This window comes from Excalfactoria chinensis, chromosome 4 (assembly GCF_039878825.1).
Source record: "Excalfactoria chinensis isolate bCotChi1 chromosome 4, bCotChi1.hap2, whole genome shotgun sequence".
NCBI classification, from domain to species: Eukaryota; Metazoa; Chordata; class Aves; order Galliformes; family Phasianidae; genus Excalfactoria; species Excalfactoria chinensis.
The window spans coordinates 75413129-75428701 of record NC_092828.1 but is presented as its reverse complement, the minus strand read 5'-3'; the positions used below and the strand labels follow the sequence as shown (position 1 = coordinate 75428701).

Below are 15573 nucleotides of genomic sequence, written 5' to 3'. Positions count from 1 at the left end.
TTGACAAACAAAAATGCAGGTAGCTCTGATTTTTCTTGTGTACATGGTCAAAGGGACGGAGTCATCTGCCCTTCAGTGTCTGATTTTTCATTGTCCTTGCACTGCTTTATTCCCTCTGCTACACAGTGTGAAACAAAGACCTGAATTATGGCAGAAGATAAATGGAAGCTTTGAGAAACTATTAGAACAATTAGGCACTGAGGCACAGAACAGGGAGCAGAGGGCTTGCTGCTATGAGGGACTGAGAGTTAGGAACATTGGGAAGGTTTGGAGCTGCTCCTCCAGATGGGAAGAAGGAGAGAAATGCAGAGAAAAGCCTGAAGCGGTGGCAGCTACTGCCATCAGCTGTGCTGTGACTGGCCACTGAAGTGAGACAGCCTGACAGTAGCCCAAGTCTGAGCCGGGCAGTACCACGAGATGCCATTTCTGTGGCTCTGCACCTCCATCCTGTATCACCTGAGCCTGGGTGAGAAGTAACTCCCTGCCCCACCAAGGGAGAAGGGCAAGCAGGAGATTGGGAAAGCATAGGGCCATGGGGCAGCTCATCATGAGTGAGTTTTGGGAACATGGAAGCTTCTCCCAGAAAGGAAGGAGGACTCCATACATCTGCCCCTTTGCTCAGCTCCTCCTCCACAGGGCTTCCAGAGATGGTACATGGCATTATCTATAGTTAGCAAAAGATGAAATAACAAAAGACCACTAAGATCACCATGTTGAGCAGACAACCCATCCCCCCCTGCTCAGTGATGGTGTCCCTCAGTGCAAACATCTCCACATTTCTTGACAAATGCTGGGGATAGTGACATCCCCACCTCCCCAAGCACCCTGTACCAATGCATCACCACACTATTGCAAAGGAAACTGATATCGAAAAAGAACTTCCCCTAGTGCATCTTCAGGACATTACATCTCATCCTATCACTCTTAATGGCAAAAGAGGCACATCACTCTTAGATACAACTTTCTTTCATGCCACTGTAGAAAGAGATATAGTCCTCACATATGTCCACAACTACCAAGATAGCTCAGGAGAGCCAAAGGCCCCAGCTGCAAGTGCTGCATTCTGTAAGACTCAGCGATGGGGAAGTTTGTGACTAACCCAAGAGCTCCATCCATAGCAAAGGATGCGAAGGAGATCTTTGCACTACTGTCTGATAACGGAACATTAGGTCTGAGGATAAGAAATCTGAGTATGCAATCATACTCATAGAATTACAGAAACATAGAATGGCCTGGATTGAAAAGGACCACAAGGATCATCTGGTTTCAACCCCCTTCTATGTGCAGGGTCACCAACCACCAGACCAGGCCGCCCAGAACTACATCCAGCCTGGCCTAGAAGGCCACCAGGGATGGGGCATCCACAGCCGCCATGGGCAACTTGTTCCAGTGTGTCACCACACACTGTGTGAAAAACTTCCTCCTAATATCTAAACTAAACTTCCCCCGTACCAGTTTAAAGACATTTCACCTTGTTCTATTGCTGTTTACCCTCGTAAACAGACTTTCCCCGTCCCCATTTATACACTCCCTTGAAGTAGTGGAAGGCCTCAATGAGGTCTCCCAGGGGCCTTCTCTTCATCAAGCTAAACAAGCCCAGTTCCCACAACCTTTCTTCACCGGAAAGATGTTCCAGTCCCAGATTAAACCCCTGTATGCCAAGAGGAAGATGGCAAGAGCATGTAAAACCGCAACCAGGAAGCAGCAAGCACCCGGGGCATTTTCAGATAGAGATTGTTCAGTCAGTGCCTCAAATTAGAGAAACAAGAGATCTTTAATAGAACTTGAGAGCATCTCACGATGGCACAAAGTCACCTAGAAGCAGATCAAAGAAGTAATACTAGTCCTGGTCAGGTTCACGGATGGAAATAAACTTCCTACAGAAGTGTATCCGATGAAGGCCTTGCTGGAAAAGTCTTCCTCAGGGAGATTAGAGGTTTCTGTCTACCTACAGGTTTATGTAGCATAAATATCTTGCATCTTATTTCCTTACATATGTCCATAACTAACAAGGATGCCCCACCCCATTTCCCCAGCCAACAGTCACCTCTCTGTGAGGTCACCGTGATGCAGCACGGTCACCGTGGTGATGTCTGTGAACACCCCGACTCACGGCCCACTCCTCACACCACTGGTGCCATTGCGCTCCATCCTGCTGCTGGCAGGACGACCCTTGCTGGCCGAGGAGACCGCTGCAGACAGAAATTTCTGTCAGGGCAAAGAGTTCCTAGTGAAAATGGAGACATCTTCATCAGAAACTCCTCAAGTTTCTGTTCCAAACGCTGAGTCGGCAGACTCGGCTTCTGCTGTCCCACAAAGACGGGCTAAGAGAACAGCTCGGGATGCTGCCCTAGGAGCGGCACGAGAAGCAAACACTTCTCAGGGCTCACAGGAGGAATCCCGTGCAAAAAGACCACGGCATCGTCTTTCCACAAAGGGCTCTCGCAAAGCCCACGACTCGTCATCCCTGTTTCTACGCAAGCTCCGTCAAATTGTGGACAGCAATCTCTTTCAGTCCATCCGGTGGGGCGACGATGAGAGCTGCATTGTGATAGAGGAAACCTGCTTCAGAACTGAAGTGCTGGGAAGGACAGGACCTCTACACGCTCTCAACATTGGTAGCATGAAAGCTTTCGTTCACCAGCTCCACCTGCATGGATTCTTCATCGTGGACAGCGATTTGCCAACATTTGCTTCACGAGCAAAATTCCCAGCAGTCGGAGCCGCGTCTGCTTCTAGTGAGGTACGCAGTCCCCAGCCCATGGGACACCTCTCGGGACAGGTGGGATTGGTGGCCGGTTGCACCTCAGGGGGCTGTGAGTTGGTGCTATTTGGGTTTCCAAACCCGCTTTCCTGCTTTGGAAAATCCTCAAAGTTTGAATTAGTAGTTATGGTAGCTTTGTCTTTTCCAGTCTGGAAATGGTGGCATCTCACTCTTCTCCTCTGCATTTTGCAGTTACTCTGCTACTACAACCCCAGTTTCAAGAAAGAGTACCCGTGTCTGCTAAGATGGTCCAAGCAAAGAGCTGGCGTACGAAGGAGAGCATCAGCTGCGTTCCCACCAGAGCTGGATTTGGAGGACGGCCCCCTGAGCAGCCCTCCAAAGAGACGGCGAGGCCCTGCAGCATCAGCGGGCACTGAGCCTGCTGGTAGCAACCAGGATGCTGCTCCTGCTGCAGCTGCTGCTCCTCCATCTCCTGAACCAAACGGTCCTTCTCCACCAGGGCTGGGACCAGACAGCGGAGCTGGAGGCGACGGGGTTGGACGTTAGCATAACTTAGGCTGTAGGAAATAGAGATCCTAGGTACCAAGCATATAGATTGTAGAAGTTCCTGAAATAAATGTTCTTAATATTTTCCAGTTGTCCTGTTCCCTCATTTGACAGTTACTCTCCCTGTGCCCAAGGCTGGGGGGTACTTCAGGGAGATCTCATTTCTCTGACCTGGTCCAAGCAATGAGGGGAGCACACAGTGGGAGCAGGGAGGTACAGGCTGTGAGCAGGAGCTTCCTCAAGTGCCCGATCCCCTTCCTTCTCTCTGCCTGTCCTCTCTGGGTGGATGCCACCGTAGCAATGAGCCATTCATCCTGTGAGGACCCTGGGAGTCACGGAGGTGTATTTGACTGTCCTGTGAGCAGCATGTGTCTGGAAGCAGCACTGCCCTTCTGCTCAGCAAGCTGAGCCATGCTGAGCCTCTTGCCAGGGAGCAGCTTCCAGCTGTGGGCAGCTTTATGGTGCAAATGCTGATTGAATCCTGCTCCAACAGAAGAGGAGAGCTCAGGTACCACGCAGGTGGGCGCTTTGGAAATACTCATAGTGGCATTCATCAGGGACAGCTCTCTGAGCTGCTTGTGTCAGACTTCCCAACATTAAGAGGAGCCCTAACTGGTGCTCTAGCAGAAATGTGCACAATTGTCTTCTGTACTCATGTCGCAGGTTACCTAGATTTACCTGTGCCCGTGACAGGGTGCAACCACCCCGTAGGGCCCCCAGCCCTAAAGGGAAGGGAAAAAGGGTAATGGGAAGAGAGAACAGCGGTGACAATCTAAGGAGTAAAATCTTATTTTACTAAATATGATACCGCAATACAAGATAGCACAATATAATACAATATGATTTAGGTAAATAAATCAAACAAAATAGAGAGTCCCCAAAAACCAAGAAGGCTACTGAGAACTCTAGGCGACACGTCTGGAACACATCCCATGCTCTGAGAGTCCGAGAGAGAGAGAGCTCCAGCCTGGGACCGAGATTATATATTTCCTCCTCCCGTGACTAATCTCTGGCTGCAAAGTCCTCTGGGATATGTAGTTTTCTTCTGAGAGCTGAGTATTCGGGATGTTTTTATTCCAAGGAACTAGAGTATGAACCTTTTAATGATCCATACTGCACATGATGCTATGACGTGCAATATTGACAGCAACATTACAAAACCATGACACCTCACTGAGAAAATAATTAGCTATCGAGTTATCTTACCTCTTGAAAGTCTCATATTAATCCCAAACTTTATGCCTGAGGTCTGAGATTTTATCCAGCTTGGGGAGAGAGAGTTTTCTCCCCAGATCAGACCTTGTGGCAGTCAAAAATGGGATCACGACTCTCTCTTGCTCCCTGAGTGGTGCATAACAATGGTGTTATAAAAAATGGTAATCTCTTTAGAAAGGAAAGGCCTCGTTTTGCTTGGCAGGTGTTCTTTATTTTTCCTAGCAGAGGGTGTGAGAAACTGCAACTGGAATCTCTGGTTGGCTTCCCAAGGTACTACTGTGATATTTTAATGATGTAATTCCCATCAAAGGAGCAATTTCACTTGTTCTCCTGACATATTGCTGTACGTTTGGGGCAAAATGAACTGCATTTCTATCAGTCCTGCCATCTCAGGCCCAGAGAAAGAAACAAGGCTGTGATAGTGATGCAGTGAATGGGCTCTTCATCCTGCTAATCCCTATGAGGGTGCAGAAGGATGTCTTGCCAGCACACTGCAGAGCCACGAGGTCTTCAGATGAACACTGGTTGATGCTGTTCACCTTTGCAGCTCCCACTAGCAGAGGTTCTGATCCAAGGAGCAATAATTTGGTGCTTCCTGGACTGATTACCTCTTGCTCCTGCAGGGCTGCAGGTTATATTGGTGCTGTCTGGACCCTTTTCTCACCCAATCCATCAGATGCGTTGCACCAGGGCACAATTTGGATGCAAGCCCTTCCCGTGCATCCCAGCTCCCAGAAACACCCCTGGAGACATAGGAGGTGCCCAGCCTCCAGGGATGGGGCATCCACAGCCTCCTTGGGACACTTGTTCCAGAACGTCGCCACCATCTGTGTGGAAAACTTCCTCATAATATCGATCCGAAACCTCTCCTGGCCCAGTTTAAAGCCATTTTCCCTTGTCCTATCAGTATCCACAGTCATAAAGATACTTTCCCCGTCCCCATTTATACGCTCCCTTCAAGTAGTGGAAGGCCTCAATGAGGTCTCCCCGTGGCCTTCTCTTCATCAAGCTAAACAATCCCAGTTCCCTCAACCCTTCTTCACCAGAGAGGTACTCCAGCCCCAGATTAAACCCCTGTATGCCAAGAGGAAGATGGCAAGAGCTTGTGAAACTGCAACCAGTAACCAGCAAGCACCCGGGGTATTTTCAGATAGGGATTGCTCAGTCAGTGCCTCAGATTAGAGAAACGAGTGATCTTTAATAGAACTTGAGAGCATCTCACGATGGCACAAAGTCACCTAGAAGCAGATCAAAGAAGAAATACTAGTCCTGGTCAGGTTCACGGATGGAAATAAACTTCCTACAGAAGTGTATCCGATGAAGGCCTTGCTGGAAAAGTCTTCCTCAGGGAGATTAGAGGTTTCTGTCTACCTACAGGTTTATGTAGCATAAATATCTTGCATCATATTTCCTTACATACGTCCATAACTAACAAGGATGCCCCACTCCATTTCCCCAGCCAACAGTCACCTCTCTGTGAGGTCACCGTGATGCAGCACGGTCACCGTGGTGATGTCTGTGAACACCCCGACCCACGGCCCACTCCTCACACCACTGGTGCCATTGCGCTCCATCCTGCTGCTGGCAGGACGACCCTTGCTGGCCGAGGAGACTGCTGCAGACAGAAATTTCTGTCAGGGCAAAGAGTTCCTAATGAAAATGGAGACATCTTCATCAGAAACTCCTCAGGTTTCTGTGCCAAACGCTGAGTCGGCAGACTCGGCTTCTGCTGTCCCACAAAGACGGGCTAAGAGAACAGCTCGGGATGCTGCCCTAGGAGCGGCACGAGAAGCAAACACTTCTCAGGGCTCACAGGAGGAATCCTGTGCAAAAAGACCACGGCATCGTCTTTCCACAAAGGGCTCTTGCAAAGCCCACGACTCGTCATCCCTGTTTCTACGCAAGCTCCGTCAAATTGTGGACAGCAATCTCTTCCAGTCCATCCGGTGGGGCGACGATGAGAGCTGCATTGTGATAGAGGAAACCTGCTTCAAAACTGAAGTGCTGGGAAGGACAGGACCTCTACACGCTCTCAACATTGGTAGCATGAAAGCTTTCATTCACCAGCTCCATCTGCATGGATTCTTCATCGTGGACAGCGATTTGCCAACATTTGCTTCACGAGCAAAATTCCCAGCAGCCGGAGCCGTGTCGACTTCTAGTGAGGTACGCAGTCCCCAGCCCATGGGACACCTCTTGGGACAGGTGGGATTGGTGGCCGGTCGCACCTGAGGGGGCTGCGAGTTGGTGCTATTTGGGTTTCCAAACCCACTTTCCTGCTTTGGAAAATCCTCAAAGTTTGAATTAGTAGTTATGGTAGCTTTGTCTTTTCCAGTCTGGAAATGGTGGCATCTCACTCTTCTCCTCTGCATTTTGCAGTTACTCTGCTACTACAACCCCAGTTTCAAGAAAGAATACCCGTGTCTGCTAAGATGGTCCAAGCAAAGAGCTGGCGTACGAAGGAGAGCATCAGCTGCGTTCCCACCAGAGCTGGATTTGGAGGACGGCCCCCTGAGCAGCCCTCCAAAGAGACGGCGAGGCCCTGCAGCATCAGCGGGCACTGAGCCTGCTGGTAGCAACCAGGATGCTGCTCCTGCTGCAGCTGCTGCTCCTCCATCTCCTGAACCAAACGGTCCTTCTCCACCAGGGCTGGGACCAGACAGCGGAGCTGGAGGCGACTGGAATGGACGTTAGCATAATTTAGGCTGTAGGAAATAGAGATCCTAGATATCAAGCATATAGACTGTAGAAGTTCCTGAAATAAATGTTCTGAATATTTTCCAGTTGTCCTGTTCCCTCATTTGACAGTTACTCTTCCTGTGCCCAAGGCTGGGGGGTACTTCAGGGAGATCTCATTTCTGTGACCTGGTCCAAGCAATGAGGGGAGCACACAGCGGGAGCGGGGAGGTACAGGCTGTGAGCTGGAGCTGCCTCAAGTGCCCGATCCCCTTCCTTCTCTCTGCCTGTCCTCTCTGGGTGGATGCCACTGTGGCAATGAGCCATTCAACCTGTGAGGACCCTGGGGTCACGGAGGTGTATTTGACTGTCCTGTGAGCAGCATGTGTCTGGCAGCAGCACTGCCCTTCTGCTCAGCAAGCTGAGCCATGCTGAGCCTCTTGCCAGGGAGCAGCTTCCAGCTGTGGGCAGCTTTATGGTGCAAACGCTGATTGAATCCTGCTCCAACAGAAGAGGTGAGCTCAGGTACCACGCAGGTGGGCACTTTGGAAATACTCATAGTGGCATTCATCAGGGACAGCTCTCTGAGCTGCTTGTGTCAGACTTCCCAACATTAAGAGGAGCCCTAACTGGTGCTCTAGCAGAAATGTGCACATCCTTCTTCTTTCCTCATGTCCCAGGTTACCTAGATTTACCTGTGCCAGTGACACGATGCTGCCGCCCTGTAGGGCCACCAGCCTAAAAGGAAAGGGAAAAAAAGGAATGGGAAGAGAGAACAGAGCTGAAAATCTAAGGAGGAAAAACTTATTTTACTATATATGATATCGGAGTACAAGATAGCACAATATAATACAATATGATTAAGGTAAATAAATTGAATAACATAGAGAGAGAGTCCCTGAAAACCAAGAGGCCTACTGTGAACTCTAGGCGACAAAAATCGAATGCTTCCCATGCTCTGAGAGTCCGAGAGAGAGAGAGCTCCAGCCTGGGACCGAGATTATATACGTCCTCCTCCCATGACTTATCTCTGGCTGTGAAGTCCTCTGGGATATGTAGTTTTCTTCTGAGAGCTGAGTATTCGGGATGTTGTTATTCCAAGGAACTAGAGTATGAACCTTTTAATGATCCATACTGCACATGATGCTATGATGAGGAATATTGACAGCAACATTACAAAACCATGACACCTCACTGAGAAAATAATTAGCTATTGAGCTATCTGACCTCTTGGAAGTCTCATATTAATCCCACACTTTAAGCCTGAGGTCTGAGATTTTATCCAGCTTGGGGAGAGATAGTTTTCTCCCCAGATCAGACCTTGTGGCAGTCAAAAATGGGATCACGACTCTCTCTTGCTCCCTGAGTGGTGCATAACAATGGTGTTATAAAAAAAATGGTAAACTCTTTAGACAGGAAAGGCCTCGTTTTGCTTGGCAGGTGTTCTTTATTTTTCCTAGCAGAGGGTGTGAGAAACTGCAACTGGAATCTCTGGTTGGCTTCCCAAGGTGCCACTGTGATATTTTAATGATGCAATTCCCCTCAAAGGTGGCATTTTCACGTGTTCTCCTGACATATTGCTGTACGTTTGGTGCAAAATGAACTGCATTTCTATCAGCTCTGCCATCTCAGGCCCAGAGAAAGAAACAAGGCTGTGATAGTGATGTAGTGAATGGGCTCTTCATCCTGCTAATCCCTATGAGGGTGCAGAAGGATGTCTTGCCAGCACACTGCAGAGACACGAGCTCTTCAGATGAACATTGGTGTGATGCTGTTCACCTTTGCAGCTCCCACTAGCAGAGTTTCTGGTGCAAGGAGCAATAATTTGGTGCTTCCTGGACTGATTACTTCTTGTTCCTGGAAGGCTGCAGGTTATATTGGTGCTGTCTGGACCCTTTTCTCACCCCACTCCATCAGATGCGATGCACCAGGACACAATTTGGATGCAAGCCCTTCCCGTGCATCCCAGCTCCCAGAAACACCCCTGGAGACATAGGAGGTGCCCAGCCTACAGGGATGGGGCATCCACAGCCTCCTTGGGCAACCTGCTCCAGTGCGTCGCCAACCCCTGTGTGAAAAACTTCCTCCTAATATCTCACCTAAACCTAAAGCCATTTTCCCTTGTCATGTCAGTATCCACACTCATAAAGAGACTTTCCCCCTCCCCATTTATACACTCCCTTCAAGTAGTGGAAGGCCTCAATGAGGTTTCCGCGGGGCCTTCTCTTCATCAAGCTAAACAAGCCCAGTTCCCTCAACCCTTCTTCACCGGAGAGGTACTCCAGCCCCAGATTAAACCCCTGTATGCCAAGAGGAAGATGGCAAGAGCTTGTGAAACTGCAACCAGGAAGCAGCAAGCACCCGGGGTATTTTCAGATAGGGATTGTTCAGTCAGTGCCTCAAATTAGAGAAACAAGAGATCTTTAATAGAACTTGAGAGCATCTCACGATGGCACAAACTCACCTAGAAGCAGATCAAAGAAAAAATACTAGTCCTGGTAAGGTTTACAGATGAAATCAAACTTCCTACAGAAATGTACGCGATGAAGGCCTTGCTGGAAAAGTCTTCCTCAGGGAGATTAGAGGTTTCTGTCTATCTACAGGATAATGTAGCATAAATATCTTGCATCTTATTTCCTTACATACATCCATAACTAACAAGGATGCCCCACCCCATTTCCCCAGCCAACAGTCACCTCTCTGTGAGGTCACCATGATGCAGCACGGTCACCATGGTGACGACTGTGAACACCCCGACCCACGGCCCACTCCTCACACCACTGGTGCCATTGCGCTCCATCCTGCTGCTGGCAGGACGACCCTTGCTGGCCGAGGAGACCGCTCCGGACAGACATTTCTGTCAGGGCAAAGAGTTCGTAATGAAAATGGAGACATCTTCGTCAGAAACTCCTCAGGTTTCTGTGCCAAACGCTGAGTCGGCAGACTCGGCTTCTGCTGTCCCTCAAAGACGGGCTAAGAGAACAGCTCGGGATGCTGCCCTAGGAGCGGCACGAGAAGCAAACACTTCTCAGGGCTCACAGGAGGAATCCCAAGCAAAAAGACCACGGCATCGTCTTTCCACAAAGGGCTCTCGCAAAGCCCACGACTCGTCATCCCTCTTTCTACGCAAGCTCCGTCAAATTGTGGACAGCAATCTCTTCCAGTCCATCCAGTGGGGCGACGATGAGAGCTGCATTGTGATAGAGGAAACCTGCTTCAAAGCTGAAGTGCTGGGAAGGACAGGACCTCTACACGCTCTCAACATTGGCTGCATGAAAGCTTTCGTTCACCAGCTCCATCTGCATGGATTCTTCATCGTGGACAGCGATTTGCCAACATTTGCTTCACGAGCAAAATTCCCAGCAGCCGGAGCTGCGTCTGCTTCTAGTGAGGTACGCAGTCCCCAGCCCATAGGACACCTCTCGGGACAGGTGGGATTGGTGGCCGGTTGCACCTGAGGGGGCTGTGAGTTGGTTGGTGCTATTTGGGTTTCCAAACCCACTTTCCTGCTTTGGAAAATCCTCAAAGTTTGAATTAGTAGTTATGGTAGCTTTGTCTTTTCCAGTCTGGAAATGGTGGCATCTCACTCTTCTCCTCTGCATTTTGCAGTTACTCTGCTACTACAACCCCAGTTTCAAGAAAGAGTACCCGTGTCTGCTAAGATGGTCCAAGCAAAGAGCTGGCGTACGAAGGAGAGCATCAGCTGCGTTCCCACCAGAGCTGGATTTGGAGGACGGCCCCCTGAGCAGCCCTCCAAAGAGACGGCGAGGCCCTGCAGCATCAGCGGGCACTGAGCCTGCTGGTAGCAACCAGGATGCTGCTCCTGCTGCAGCTGCTGCTCCTCCATCTCCTGAACCAAACGGTCCTTCTCCACCAGGGCTGGGACCAGACAGCGGAGCTGGAGGCGACGGGGTTGGACGTTAGCATAACTTAGGCTGTAGGAAATAGAGATCCTAGGTATCAAGCATATAGAGTGTAGAAGTTCCTGAAATAAATGTTCTGAATATTTTCCAGTTGTCCTGTTCCCTCATTTGACAGTTACTCTTCCTGTGCCCAAGGCTGGGGGGTACTTCAGGGAGATCTCATTTCTGTGACCTGGTCCGAGCAATGTGGGGAGCACACAGCAGGAGCGAGGAGGTACAGGCTGTGAGCTGGAGCTGCCTCAAGTGCCCGATCCCCTTCCTTCTCTCTGCCTGTCCTCTCTGGGTGGATGCCACCGTGGCAATGAGCCATTCAACCTGTGGGGATCCCTGGGGGTAACAGAGGTGTATTTGACTGTCCTGTGAGCAGCATGTGTCTGGCAGCAGCACTGCCCTTCTGCTCAGCAAGCTGAGCCATGCTGAGCCTCTTGCCAGGGAGCAGCTTCCAGCTGTGGGCAGCTTTATGGTGCAAACGCTGATTGAATCCTGCTCCAACAGAAGAGGTGAGCTCAGGTACCACGCAGGTGGGCGCTTTGGAAATACTCATAGTGGCATTCATCAGGGACAGCTCTCTGAGCTGCTTGTGTCAGATTTCCCAACATTAAGAGGAGCCCTAACTGGTGCTCTAGCAGAAATGTGCACATACGGCTTCTTTCCTCATGTCCCAGGTTACCAAGATTTACCTGTGCCAGTGACACGATGCTTCCGCCCCATAGGGCCCCCAGCCCAAAAGGAAAGGGAAAAAAAGGAATGGGAAGAGAGAACAGAGCTGAAAATCTAAGGAGGAAAAACTTATTTTACTATATATGATATCGGAGTACAAGATAGCACAATATAATACAATATGATTGAGGTAAATAAATTGAACAACATAGAGAGAGAGTCCCTGAAAACCAAGAGGCCTACTGTGAACTCTAGGCGACAAAATTGGAATGCTTCCCATCTCTGAGAGTCCGAGAGAGAGAGAGCTCCAGCCTGGGACCGAGATTATACACGTCCTCCTCCCATGACTTATCTCTGGCTGTGAAGTCCTCTGAGATATGTAGTTTTCTTCTGAGAGCTGAGTATTCGGGATGTTGTTATTCCAAGGAACTAGAGTATGAACCTTTTAATGATCCATACTGCACATGATGCTATGATGAGGAATATTGACAGCAACATTACAAAACCATGACACCTCACTGAGAAAATAATTAGCAATCGAGTTTCTGACCTCTTGGAAGTCTCATATTAATCCCAAACTTTAAGCCTGAGGTCTGAGATTTTATCCAGCTTGGGGAGAGATAGTTTTCTCCCCAGATCAGACCTTGTGGCAGTCAAAAATGGGATCACGACTCTCTCTTGCTCCCGGAGTGGTGCATAACAATGGTGTTATAAAAAAAATGGTAAACTCTTTAGACAGGAAAGGCCTCGTTTTGCTTGGCAGGTGTTCTTTATTTTTCCTAGCAGAGGGTGTGAGAAACTGCAACTGGAATCTCTGGTTGGCTTCCCAAGGTACCACTGTGATATTTTAATGATGCAATTCCCCTCAAAGGTGGCATTTTAACTTCTTCTCCTGACCTATTGCTGTACGTTTAGTGCAAAATGAACTGCATTTCTATCAGCCCTGCCATCTCAGGCCCAGAGAAAGAAACAAGGCTGTGATAGTGATGCAGTGAATGGGCTCTTCATCCTGATAATCCCTATGAGGGTGCAGAAGGATGTCTTGCCAGCACACTCCAGGGCCACGAGCTCTTCAGATGAACACTGGTGTGATGCTGTTCACCTTTGCAGCTCCCACTAGCAGAGGTTCTGGTGCAAGGAGCAATAATTTGGTGCTTCCTGGACTGATTACTTCTTGTTCCTGGTAGGCTGCAGGTTATATTGGTGCTGTCTGGACCCTTTTCTCACCCCACTCCATCAGATGCGATGCACCAGGACACAATTTGGATGCAAGCCCTTCCCATGCATCCCAGCTCCCAGAAACACCCCTGGAAACATAGGAGGTGCCCAGCCTACAGGAATGGGGCATCCACAGCCTCCTTGTGCAACCTGCTCCAGTGCGTCGCCACCCCCTGTGTGAAAAACTTCCTCCTAATATCTAACCTAAACCTAAAGCCATTTTCCCTTGTCCTATCAGTATCCACACTCATAAAGAGACTTTCCCCCTCCCCATTTATACGCTCCCTTCAAGTAGTGGAAGGCCTCAATGAGGTTTCCGCGGGGCCTTCTCTTCATCAAGCTAAACAAGCCCAGTTCCCTCAACCCTTCTTCACCGGAGAGGTACTCCTGCCCCAGATTAAACCTCTTTATGCCAAGAGGAAGATGGCAAGAGTTTGTGAAACTGCAACCAGGAACCAGCAAGCACCCGGGGTATTTTCAGATAGGGATTGCTCAGTCAGTGCCTCACATTAGAGAAACGAGTGATCTTTAATAGAACTTGAGAGCATCTCACGATGGCACAAAGTCACCTAGAAGCAGATCAAAGAAGAAATACTAGTCCTAGTCAGGTTCACAGATGAAATCAAACTTCCTACAGAAGTGTAACCGATGAAGGCCTTGCTGGAAAAGTCTTCCTCGGGGAAATTAGAGGTTTCTGTCTGTCTGCTGGTTTATGTAGCATAAATATCTTGCATCTTATTTACTTACATATGTCCATAACTAACAAGGATGCCCCACCCCTTTTCCCCAGCCAACAGTCACCTCTCTGTGAGGTCACTGTGATGCAGCACGGTCACCATGGTGACATCTGTGAACACCCCGACTCACGGCCCACTCCTCACACCACTGGTGCCATTGCGCTCCATCCTGCTGCTGGCAGGACGACCCTTGCTGGCCGAGGAGACTGCTGCAGACAGAAATTTCTGTCAGGGCAAAGTGTTCCTAATTAAAAATGGAGACATCTTCATCAGAAACTCCTCAAGTCTCTGTGCCAAACGCTGAGTCGGCAGACTCGGCTTCTGCTGTCCCTCAAAGACGGGCTAAGAGAACAGCTCGGGATGCTGCCCTAGGAGCGGCACGAGAAGCAAACACTTCTCAGGGCTCACAGGAGGAATCCCAAGCAAAAAGACCACGGCATCGTCTTTCCACAAAGGGCTCTCGCAAAGCCCACGACTCGTCATCCCTCTTTCTACGCAAGCTCCGTCAAATTGTGGACAGCAATCTCTTCCAGTCCATCCAGTGGGGCGACGATGAGAGCTGCATTGTGATTGAGGAAACCTGCTTCAAAACTGAAGTGCTGGGAAGGACAGGACCTCTACACGCTCTCAACATTGGCTGCATGAAAGCTTTCGTTCACCAGCTCCATCTGCATGGATTCTTCATCGTGGACAGCGATTTGCCAACATTTGCTTCACGAGCAAAATTCCCAGCAGCCGGAGCCGCGTCTGCTTCTAGTGAGGTACGCAGTCCCCAGCCCATGGGACACCTCTCGGGACAGGTGGGATTGGTGGCCGGTTGCACCTGAGGGGGCTGCGAGTTGGTTGGTGCTATTTGGGTTTCCAAACCCACTTTCCTGCTTTGGAAAATCCTCAAAGTTTGAATTAGTAGTTATGGTAGCTTTGTCTTTTCCAGTCTGGAAATGGTGGCATCTCACTCTTCTCCTCTGCATTTTGCAGTTACTCTGCTACTACAACCCCAGTTTCAAGAAAGAGTACCCGTGTCTGCTAAGATGGTCCAATCAAAGAGCTGGCATGCGAAGGAGAGCATCAGCTGCGTTCCCACCAGAGCTGGATTTGGAGGACGGCCCCCTGAGCAGCCCTCCAAAGAGACGGCGAGGCCCTGCAGCATCAGCGGGCACTGAGCCTGCTGGTAGCAACCAGGATGCTGCTCCTGCTGCAGCTGCTGCTCCTCCATCTCCTGAACCAAACGGTCCTTCTCCACCTGGGCTGGGACCAGACAGCGGAGCTGGAGGCGACGGGGTTGGACGTTAGCATAACTTAGGCTGTAGGAAATAGAGATCCTAGGTATCAAGCATATAGAGTGTAGAAGTTCCTGAAATAAATGTTCTTAATATTTTCCAGTTGTCCTGTTCCCTCATTTGACAGTTACTCTTCCTGTGCCCAAGGCTGGGGTTACTTCAGGGAGATCTCATTTCTGTGACCTGGTCCGAGCAATGAGGGGAGCACACAGCGGGAGCGGGGAGGTATAGGCTGTGAGCTGGAGCTGCCTCAAGTGCCCGATCCCCTTCCTTCTCTCTACCTGTTGTCTCTGGGTGGATGCCACCATGGTAATGAGCCATTCAACCTGTGAGGACCCTGAGGGACACGGAGGTGTATTTGACTGTCCTGTGAGCAGCATGTGTCTGGCAGCAGCACTTCCCTTCTGCTCAGCAAGCTGAGCCATGCTGAGCCTCTTGCCAGGGAGCAGCTTCCAGCTGTGGGCAGCTTTATGGTGCAAACGCTGATTGAATCCTGCTCCAACAGAAGAGGTGAGCTCAGGTACCACGCAGGTGGGCGCTTTGGAAATACTCATAGTGGCAGTCATCAGGGACAGCTCTCTGAGCTGCTTGTG

The 15573-nt window shown here is 49.8% G+C and overlaps 4 protein-coding genes across 4 annotated transcripts; all 4 read left to right on the top strand.

The window, feature by feature from the left end:
• Positions 1–2236: 2236 nt before the first annotated feature.
• Positions 2237–3271, top strand: LOC140251758 (uncharacterized). Its single transcript, XM_072335828.1, has 2 exons — positions 2237–2743; positions 2957–3271. Exons 1-2 carry the CDS (start codon positions 2237–2239, stop codon positions 3269–3271), a joined length of 822 nt encoding a protein of 273 aa, XP_072191929.1.
• A 2874-nt stretch (positions 3272–6145) lies between these two features.
• On the top strand, positions 6146–7180 carry LOC140251757 (uncharacterized). Its single transcript, XM_072335827.1, has 2 exons — positions 6146–6652; positions 6866–7180. Exons 1-2 carry the CDS (start codon positions 6146–6148, stop codon positions 7178–7180), a joined length of 822 nt encoding a protein of 273 aa, XP_072191928.1.
• A 2867-nt stretch (positions 7181–10047) lies between these two features.
• LOC140251755 (uncharacterized) lies at positions 10048–11086 on the top strand. Its single transcript, XM_072335826.1, has 2 exons — positions 10048–10549; positions 10728–11086. The coding sequence occupies exons 1-2, from the start codon at positions 10048–10050 to the stop codon at positions 11084–11086; spliced, it is 861 nt and encodes a 286-aa protein (XP_072191927.1).
• Positions 11087–13954: 2868 nt separating this feature from the next.
• LOC140251754 (uncharacterized) lies at positions 13955–14993 on the top strand. The gene is made up of 2 exons (XM_072335825.1): positions 13955–14509; positions 14679–14993. The coding sequence occupies exons 1-2, from the start codon at positions 13955–13957 to the stop codon at positions 14991–14993; spliced, it is 870 nt and encodes a 289-aa protein (XP_072191926.1).
• The last annotated feature ends 580 nt before the right edge of the window (positions 14994–15573 follow it).

Excerpts from the sequence above, each read along its gene's own strand:
- LOC140251755 (XM_072335826.1), top strand. The coding sequence starts at position 10,048 with ATGGAGACATCTTCGTCAGAAACTCCTCAGGTTTCTGTGCCAAACGCT. Across the intron at positions 10,550-10,727 it reads CGGAGCTGCGTCTGCTTCTA|TCTGGAAATGGTGGCATCTC; the intron begins GTGAGGTACGCA and ends TGTCTTTTCCAG.
- LOC140251754 (XM_072335825.1), top strand. The coding sequence starts at position 13,955 with ATGGAGACATCTTCATCAGAAACTCCTCAAGTCTCTGTGCCAAACGCT. Across the intron at positions 14,510-14,678 it reads TCTCGGGACAGGTGGGATTG|TTACTCTGCTACTACAACCC; the intron begins GTGGCCGGTTGC and ends TGCATTTTGCAG.
- LOC140251757 (XM_072335827.1), top strand. The coding sequence starts at position 6,146 with ATGGAGACATCTTCATCAGAAACTCCTCAGGTTTCTGTGCCAAACGCT. Across the intron at positions 6,653-6,865 it reads CCGTGTCGACTTCTAGTGAG|TTACTCTGCTACTACAACCC; the intron begins GTACGCAGTCCC and ends TGCATTTTGCAG.
- LOC140251758 (XM_072335828.1), top strand. The coding sequence starts at position 2,237 with ATGGAGACATCTTCATCAGAAACTCCTCAAGTTTCTGTTCCAAACGCT. Across the intron at positions 2,744-2,956 it reads CCGCGTCTGCTTCTAGTGAG|TTACTCTGCTACTACAACCC; the intron begins GTACGCAGTCCC and ends TGCATTTTGCAG.